Source organism: Alexandromys fortis, unplaced genomic scaffold (genome assembly GCF_014885135.2).
Source record: "Alexandromys fortis isolate MF-2015 unplaced genomic scaffold, M_Fortis_MF-2015_v1.1 scaffold_72, whole genome shotgun sequence".
In the NCBI taxonomy this organism is placed as follows: Eukaryota; Metazoa; Chordata; class Mammalia; order Rodentia; family Cricetidae; genus Alexandromys; species Alexandromys fortis.
In genome coordinates this window covers 5,638,674-5,647,540 of record NW_026067969.1, presented here as the reverse complement: position 1 = coordinate 5,647,540, position 8,867 = coordinate 5,638,674, and the positions used below count along the sequence as shown (strand labels likewise).

The following is an 8,867-nucleotide window of genomic DNA, read 5'->3' as shown; positions in this document are numbered from 1 at the left end:
AAAAAAAAAAAAAAAAAGAAAGAAAGAAAAGAAAAACCAAAACCAAAATAAATGAATAAAAAAATAAAAATAAAAGTTATGACTGAGACAATGATGGAATCTAACTGTAAGCCAAATAAACCCTTTTATCCCAAGTTGATTTTGCAACAGAGAATAAGCTAGGACAGTAGCCCAGGCTGGCCTCGAACTCACAGAGATTTGCCTGCCTCTGCCTCCTGAGTTCTGGGATTAAAGGTGTGTGCCACTACTGCCTGGTGTCTGTTCATTCTCTCTTTCTACCTTGTGGGTTGTTCTGGGAATTGAATCCAAGTCGTAGACTGGGCCGCAAGCACTTTTCCCATCGTTTCTTTTCACTGGTCCATGACCCTGTTTTTAATCTCCTTCCAGAAGAGTTGCCAGACAGCCGGCATTGCCACAGCAGAGGCCTGTGCTCAGGCCCGGACACATGCGGACGCCCAGGTTCAGACGGAGGCTCCTGAGCCAGTGGCCGTGCCGCCCGTTTCGCAGCAGGACTCCCTCAGACTTGCTGCCTTTCTCCGGAGGGTGGAGGCCATGGTCATCCGGGAGCTGAACAACAACTGGCAGAGCCATGCCTTCGATGGCTACGAGGTGAACTGGACGGAGCCACAGCAGACGGTAGGACCCCTCCCTGTGGCCCCACGGCCTGTTTAGAGCTTGCTTTGCTGTGCTCCACTGCAGTGCCCGCAGTGCCAGCAGCAGCCAGTGTGCCAGGTACAGAGGGGATGGGACTGACTCCCCCTGGGAGAGGTGACCCTTCAGGGGAAGCCTGTGACCATAATGAAAGCAAGTGGCTGAAGAGGTGTGGGCTTCTAGGGCAGCCTGCCCCTCGCCTGGTAGGTACCACCCGCGGGAGTGACCTGCTGTGCTCTCCTCGGCCAACTCTATTCCTGTTATCTTCTCTTCAGAGATGGGCTTGGACGGTTTGAGTGCTTTGCCTAGGGCTGCACAGCTCTGAGCTGTCTGAGCTGGAACCTGAACCCGGCCTGCGTTCTAAAGGTGCCAGCATGTCTTGGCAGTTGCGCGCAGTCCCCTGTGGACCTGTGTGCGCAGCTGGATTGACAGCTGAAGTGTTGCGTGTGACTAAACCATGAGGTTGGTCTCCTTGTTTTATAGTGGGCCCCAGGTCACCTCCACCTCTCCCAGGTGTGTTGTCAGACAATTTAGTGATTTTGGTTTTTCAAGACAGGGTTTCTTTGTGTAACAGTCCTGGCTGTCCTGGAACTTGTTTTGCAGACCAGGCTGGCCTTGCAGTCAGAGATCCGCCTGCCTCTGCCTCCTGAGTTCTGGGATTAAAGGTGTGTGCCACTACTGCCTGGTGTCTGTTCATTCTCTCTTTCTACCTTGTGGGTTGTTCTGGGAATTGAATCCAAGTCGTAGACTGGGCCGCAAGCACTTTTCCCATCGTTTCTTTTCACTGGTCCATGACCCTGTTTTTAATCTCCTTCCAGAAGAGTTGCCAGACAGCCGGCATTGCCACAGCAGAGGCCTGTGCTCAGGCCCGGACACATGCGGACGCCCAGGTTCAGACGGAGGCTCCTGAGCCAGTGGCCGTGCCGCCCGTTTCGCAGCAGGACTCCCTCAGACTTGCTGCCTTTCTCCGGAGGGTGGAGGCCATGGTCATCCGGGAGCTGAACAACAACTGGCAGAGCCATGCCTTCGATGGCTACGAGGTGAACTGGACGGAGCCACAGCAGACGGTAGGACCCCTCCCTGTGGCCCCACGGCCTGTTTAGAGCTTGCTTTGCTGTGCTCCACTGCAGTGCCCGCACTGCCAGCAGCAGCCAGTGTGCCAGGTACAGAGGGGATGGGACTGACTCCCCCTGGGAGAGGTGACCCTTCAGGGGAAGCCTGTGACCATAATGAAAGCAAGTGGCTGAAGAGGTGTGGGCTTCTAGGGCAGCCTGCCCCTCGCCTGGTAGGTACCACCCGCGGGAGTGACCTGCTGTGCTCTCCTCGGCCAACTCTATTCCTGTTATCTTCTCTTCAGAGATGGGCTTGGACGGTTTGAGTGCTTTGCCTAGGGCTGCACAGCTCTGAGCTGTCTGAGCTGGAACCTGAACCCGGCCTGCGTTCTAAAGGTGCCAGCATGTCTTGGCAGTTGCGCGCAGTCCCCTGTGGACCTGTGTGCGCAGCTGGATTGACAGCTGAAGTGTTGCGTGTGACTAAACCATGAGGTTGGTCTCCTTGTTTTATAGTGGGCCCCAGGTCACCTCCACCTCTCCCAGGTGTGTTGTCAGACAATTTAGTGATTTTGGTTTTTCAAGACAGGGTTTCTTTGTGTAACAGTCCTGGCTGTCCTGGAACTTGTTTTGCAGACCAGGCTGGCCTTGCAGTCAGAGATCCGCCTGCCTCTGCCTCCAGAGTGCTGGGATTAAAGGCGTGAGGTTTATTTATTTATTTATTTATTTATTTATTTATTTATTTATTTTTGTTTGTGCTCTGCTTGTCAGCAGAGGGCATCAGATCCTATTGCAGGATGGTTGTGAGCCACCATGTGGTTGCTGGGAATTGAACTCAGGACTCTTAATGGCTGAGCCCTCTCTCCAGCTTGATTTATTTATTATGTACAGTGTTCTGTCTGTATGTGGGCCTGCAGGCCAGAAGAGGGCGCCAGATCTCATTACAGATGGTTGTGAGCCACCATGTGGTTGCTGGGAATTGAACTCATCACCTCTGGAAGAGCAGCCAGTGCTCTTAATCACTGAACCATCTCTCTAGCCGAGAATTATTTAATTGTATGTGTATGCATGTGTGTGTCTGTCTGTGTCTCTGCCTGTGGGTATGTGCTTGTAAATTTGGTGCCCATGGAGGTCAGCAAGGGTGTCACCTCTTGTCATTGGAGTTTCAGACTGTTGTAGATTGCCTGATGTGGGTGCTGGGAATTGAACTCGGGACCTCTGGATGAGTGGAAGATCAGTACATGAGCCATGGTCATGGTTTACTTTTCTTTTCTTTCTTTCTTTCTTTCTTTCTTTCTTTCTTTCTTTCTTTCTTTTTTTTGAGATAGGGTCGCACCATATAGCTTGGAATTCATGTGGACCATGTTGGTCTTGAACAGTTACGATTTGCTTTAGTGTGAATGTTATAACTGACGTGCCCAGGTGACAATGCCTGTAGGATCAGTTTTCCACAAGTTCAGGAGTTTGGGGAAGCAGATCCCAGGCCAAGGAGCTGCATGTGACAGACCCATGCCTTCCTCAGGAGCTTCCTTCCTTGGCCTTGTCCCTAACCCTTTCTTTCTTTTTTTCTGCAACTGAGGACTGAACTCAGGGCCTTGCACCTGTTAGGCAAGCACTCTACCTCTGAGCTAAATCCTGAGCCCTCCCGACCATTTTCTTGACGGCATCTCTGCAGTGGCTTACTCTGGTAGAGTGTGGACTTCGGCCTCTCATCCCAGCCACAGGAGAGCCTGGTCTGCACGCAGGGGGTTGCGTCCTTGGCTCTCCCAGGAGGGCTGCCTACTGGAGAGTCTGCCCAGGCTTTGCCTTGCTGTCATTTCACTTTTTATATTTTGGTTTACTTACTTATTTTTGACAGTTTAAGCAGAAGTTTATTTAACAAAGCAAATGTTCCAAAGACAGATTGGAGTAGGCTGTCCCAAGGCAGAGTGCCCCCTTTTTTTTTCCAGAAGAAGAAAAAGAACAACAGGATCTCACTGTATCGCTCTGGTAATTCTGGCTAGTCTGGAACTCACTGTGCAGATCAGGCTGGCCTTGAATTTAGAGACTGACCTACTTCTGTAGCCCAGGCTGACTTCAAAGTCTTGGCACTCCACCTGCCTCAGCCTCCTGAATAATATTGGGGTAGCAGGCTTGCATCACCACACTGGTAGGTCTCTGCTCCTGGTGTCTCTGTCTGGTCTGTATGACTGGGATCTCTTGCTATGTGGCCTTTGGGGGCCTTCAGCATTTCCACACTCTTGCACGTCAGCGGCAGTGGGTGTGTGTTCCTGAAGGCTTTTTGCAGGGCTAGGCTTTTGCTTTGGTTCAGTCATGGGATCAGGAGGTGTGGAGTTTTACACCAGAGTTTTGATACCCCGCTGCTAGGCAACCGCCCCCCCCCCATCCATTGGGACTGGACCATCTCCTTTGCTGCTCCCACCTGCTAGGAAAGACTCCAAATCAAGATTCCAAAAAAGCCTTGATTTGGGGAGATAGGGAGTGAAGCCAGCCATGTTGGTTGGCCCACATCTGCAATCCCAGCACGAGGCTGAAGCAGGATTGCCATGAGTTTGAGGCTAGACTGGGGTATATATTGAGACACTGCCTGAAAAGCTCTTTCCCCACCTGGTGTCTAACAGCCCACAATAAGATTGGCATGCCAGCCTTCTTTTTTTTTTAAATATTTATTTATTATGTATAATAATATTCTGTCTGCATGTATGCTTGCAGGCCAGAAGAGGACACCAGACCTCATTACAGATGGTTGTGAGCCACCATGTGGTTGCCAGGAATTGAACTCAGGACCTTTGGAAGAGCAGACAGTGCTCTTAACCGCTGAGCCATCTCTCTAGCCTCCCCATGCCAGCCTTCTTTAGGTGTGAGGCTGTGGGGTGGAATGCATTTCTCTGTGTGCAGCCGTTACCATGTTTTTGCTTGTAGCTTTTGCTCCATGTGCTGAGCTGAGCTTGTGGCTGCATCAACTGTGTTTCTCAGGCGCCTTCCAAGGCTCTGAAAGCGCCTGCACTGACGGCAGGTGAAGGCTGTCTATTCTGTCTTTGGGGGAGGGTGTGTGTGTTGATACAGGGTACTGTTAAGAAGCTGACCTGGGGGCTGGAGAGATGGCTCAGAGGTTAAGAGCACTGACTGCTCTTCCAAAGGTCCTGAGTTCAATTCCCAGCAACCACATGGTGGCTCACAACCATCTGTAATGGGATCTGGTGCCCTCTTCTGGCCTGCAGGCATGGAGGCTGAACACTGTGTACATAATAAATAAATCTTAAAAAAAAAAAAAAAAAAGAACCCGACCTGGTTGGCACCGTATGGCTCAAGCTTGGCTAGATCTCATGCGATCCTCCTGCCTCAGCCTCCCAAGTGCTGGGATTATAGTGATGAACCCCATGCCCAGATTTTAGTCTGCATTTTCCTCTGTCTGTTGCTAGCTTGTAGGCCTTGGGCTGCCTGGGTGTGGCTGTGATTTTCCTCTGCTGCCTGGAGCAGTGCTTCTCCCCCTTCCCGATACGTGCTCGCCATCACAGCTCTTCACGTTGTGCTGACCCCAACCCTACAGTAGTTTTATTGCTGTTCATAACTGTAATTTTGCTAGATATGAATTGTAATGTAAATATCTATGTTTTCCTGTGGTCTTAGGCAACCCCTGTAAAAGGGTCATTTGACCCCTTTGGGGGTCGTGACCCACAGGTTGAGAACCACTTACTAGATGGATTTAGTATTTAGGGCTAGGAATGGTCTGTCTCTGCAGGTGTCCTGTTTGCACACCCTGGTCTATCCCCCAGCCCAAGGGCAAGGTCTGCACGTGACCAGCATTTCCTGGAATGCCACAGGCTCTGTGCTGGCCTGTGCCTACGGCCGGTGAGTGACAGCTGGGGTGGGTGGGAAATAATGGAGGTCCCAAGACTTGTTTGGGCCTCTGTTTCATTAGCTTCAGGGTAAAGGGTTCGGTCAAGAGCAGAAGGAAGGGCTGAGAGCCCATGCCTCAAGTCTACCTACCTGGCAGTCAGCCCTGGGCTCATGCTGGCCACCAGCCTTTACTCTGGTGTCTGTTGCTGGATGCTCTGTGGTCCCATCCACTAATGCATAGTTGCACACTTGGGGTCTGAGGACCTTCTCCCTATTGTGGGGTCTCACTATGTAGCTCAGGATGGCATTGGTCTCTATCTTGTCTCAGCTTTCCAAGTGTCCTCTGCTCACAGCGGGCTATTGACCAGCTCCAGGACAATCTGCATGGAGTAGTGTTGTCTACATGTTACACATGTAACACCCTGGGATACAGACAGGGACCTGAAGTGACTTCACACCTGCGCCTTTCAGTGCCAGAGGAACTTGTGAATATACCCATCGTACAGCGTCTGGGCATGAAGGGGACACAGGCTCATTTTTATGGGGGTTAGCGGAGCAGAGGTGATGGGAGCCCAGAGGACACTCAGGCATGTCCTCGTGCAGGCTAGATGATGGGGACTGGAGCACGCTCAAGTCCTATGTGTGTACCTGGAACCTGGACCGGCAAGGCCTGAACCCCCAGCAGCCATCAGTAGTGGTGGAGGTGCCCAGTGCCGTCATGTGCCTGGCCTTTCATCCCACACAGCCCTCACACATTGCAGGTAAGTGCTGAGCCCTCCCCAGCCTCCTCTCTTCCCAAGGTTCTGCTTCCCACCCAGCTACAGGCTTCTGGTCAGAGCAGGACACCTGGGAGTCGGTGAGGGGGTCCTGGCCCTCTGGCTTGTCTGTAGCTGGGGATAATCTGCCTGCTTGGACGAAGGAGTCATTTGGAAGGGGCTGAGTCTGGCTGTGCAAGAGGCAGGATGAGAAAAGGGGGATAAAGAGGTGGGCTCCCCTCAGTGCTGACAGCGGATGCCCCTGCTGGAGGGATAGGTTACTGGGCATGGGCCCTGAGGCACAGCAAGGAGACTGAGTTTGGGTTTCCCCTCAGGAAATCCTCACAAGAGGCCTTTGTTCTGACTGCATGGCACGAAGGGGTTGCTGGGTGTGGCTGATGTGATCCTGTCCCCATAGGGGGGCTGTACAGTGGCGAAGTGCTGGTGTGGGACGTGGGCCGCCCTGAGGACCCGCTGCTTTGGCGCACAGGTCTGACTGATGACACCCACACAGACCCTGTCTATCAGGTCAGGAGCCACTCCCACACCCTTGTGGGGGGCGCTAGCATCAGCTGCTTCAAGGAGTTGGTGGTTAGACAGCTGCCTGGGCATTCCTGGAGCGCCAGTCTGAGTCAGCTCCCCACTGGGTGCCCTCTAGGGCACAGGCTCTTCTCAGCCTCCCACACAGGTGGCCTGGAGAAGGAAGGGACACAGATGCAGGTGAGGCTGACCCTGGGGACACTCCCTCCATTCTGCCTGTGCTCTGTCGTCACCTCAGGTACTGTGGCTGCCTGAACCCCGGCACAGCCACCGCTTCCAGGTGCTGAGTGCAGCCACTGATGGGCGGGTGCTGCTCTGGAGGGGCAGTGGCACCGGGCAGCTGCGGCTCTCCAAGGGCTTTGCTCTGGCCGTGCAGCAGCTGCCTCGGAGCACCAAACTGAAGAAGGTAAGGACCCGGGCTCAAGGAAGCTGGGCTCTGGGAGCCTGTTGGTGTTCTTCCCTTTGCCCGCTGGCTGTCAGGACTTACTGTCACTGCCACTTTCCCACAGCCGCCCCGTGGAGAGACCGAGGTGGGGGTGACATCAGTGGCCTTCTCCAGCTTCGACTCCAGCCTTTTCGTTCTGGGCACAGAAGGTGGCTTTCCCCTCAAGTGTTCCCTGGCAGCAGAGACAGCTGCCCTCACTCGGATACCCAGCTCTGTGCCCCTCAGGGCCCCGGTGCAGTTCACCTTCTCTCCCCATGGTGGCCCTGTGTACTCTGTGAGCTGTTCTCCCTTCCACAGGTAGGGGCATCAGCCTGGGCTTGCCACTCAGGCACAGGGAAAGCGGCCCTGCCGCAGGCTTTAACACTAGCATTCTGATTCTTTGCACTTTGGTAGTTGGTCCCAGGACCTGCCCCATTTCCTACAGGTAGACGGCCAAGGAGGTGATGGTGGCAGCACCATGTAGACGCCCTTTTCTGCACTGTCTAGGAATCTCTTCCTGAGTGCTGGGACCGATGGCCATGTCCACCTGTACTCCATGCTGCAGGCCCAGCCCCTGACCTCACTGCAGCTCTCTCACAAGTACCTGTTTGCCGTGCGCTGGTCCCCTGTGCGCCCTTTGGTCTTTGCTGCTGCTTCTGGGGAAGGTACGCAAGAGCCACAAGGCCTGTCTTAAGTGCAGGGGTCACGTGGTGAGGATGGTTTTTATCCCGCTACTGGCACCCACCACAAGGCACACAGGAAAAGTACAGGCCACAGCCTCTCCCAGCTGTGGTTCTCTTTTCTGGACCTTTCCCCTGCAGGTGATGTACAACTGTTTGACCTCCAGAGAAGCTCACAGAAACCCACAGTTTCCATAACACAAACCCACGATGGCAGTCCTGTCTACTGTCTTGAGTTTAACAGCCAGCAGACTCAGCTCTTAGCTGCTGGTGATGCCAAGGGCACGGTGAAGGTGTGGCGGCTGAGCACAGCCTTCACGGAACAAGGGCCCAGGGAGACGGAGGACTTGGATCAACTGGAAGCGGAAGTAGCTACCTGAGGGCCACAAGGAGCAGCAGGGATGTGGTGTCCCAAGTTGAATAAAGAGGAACAAAAGTTTTTAGGGGGAGAACTGAGTCCTTTATTTGTCTTTTACATGAAAACAATTTGGGGAGGGAGGAGAGAGAATAAAGAAGATGAACCAGCTGCTTTGATTTTAAGTGGGAATGAGGGCAGCTGGCTGTGCAGGGTTTGGGTCCCACAGCAACTTGGCGATTGTGATTGGACTGTAAGCGTTTTACTGAAGCACCATTTTCTACCAAGTCTTACCCCAAGCTAAGCAGGCCTACGGTTACACTGGAAAGCATCATTGTCTGGAATATTTTCCTTGAAAGCACAGAGGACGTGACATGCAGCAAGGTGACAGCAGGGCAGGGCAGGCAATGCGGGTCAGGCTCACCTCCGAGCCAAGGGTCAATTCACAAAGAGTGAGCGGGTGAACTCGACGTAGTCGAAGGCAGTGGGGAGTTCACGGCCTTTGCCATCCACATAGGGCTTCATGTGGGAGACGCAGTAGTCGGCTTGTTCCCGGGTCAGGTTCTGGAGGAG

General features: G+C 53.3%; 2 protein-coding genes and 1 long non-coding RNA gene across 3 annotated transcripts in view; 2 read left to right on the top strand and 1 right to left on the bottom strand.

The window, feature by feature from the left end:
• Nucleotides 1-8,382, top strand: part of Dync2i2 (dynein 2 intermediate chain 2) — a 17,537-nt gene extending 9,155 nt beyond the window's left edge. The window contains 8 exon segments of the mRNA XM_050155341.1: nucleotides 388-636; nucleotides 5,443-5,552; nucleotides 6,144-6,301; nucleotides 6,714-6,823; nucleotides 7,074-7,241; nucleotides 7,345-7,577; nucleotides 7,767-7,924; nucleotides 8,081-8,382. Coding sequence (XP_050011298.1) covers nucleotides 388-636; nucleotides 5,443-5,552; nucleotides 6,144-6,301; nucleotides 6,714-6,823; nucleotides 7,074-7,241; nucleotides 7,345-7,577; nucleotides 7,767-7,924; nucleotides 8,081-8,319 — 1,425 coding nt within the window. The 3' untranslated portion in view covers nucleotides 8,320-8,382.
• On the top strand, nucleotides 651-4,969 carry LOC126509426 (uncharacterized). Its single transcript, XR_007594144.1, has 3 exons — nucleotides 651-854; nucleotides 1,941-4,400; nucleotides 4,922-4,969. It is a non-coding gene; the product is annotated as an uncharacterized lncRNA (long non-coding RNA).
• Sptan1 (spectrin alpha, non-erythrocytic 1) overlaps nucleotides 8,377-8,867 on the bottom strand; it is a 71,144-nt gene continuing 70,653 nt past the window's right edge. Inside the window, 1 exon segment of the mRNA XM_050155335.1 lies at nucleotides 8,377-8,858. Coding sequence (XP_050011292.1) covers nucleotides 8,733-8,858 — 126 coding nt within the window. The 3' untranslated portion in view covers nucleotides 8,377-8,732.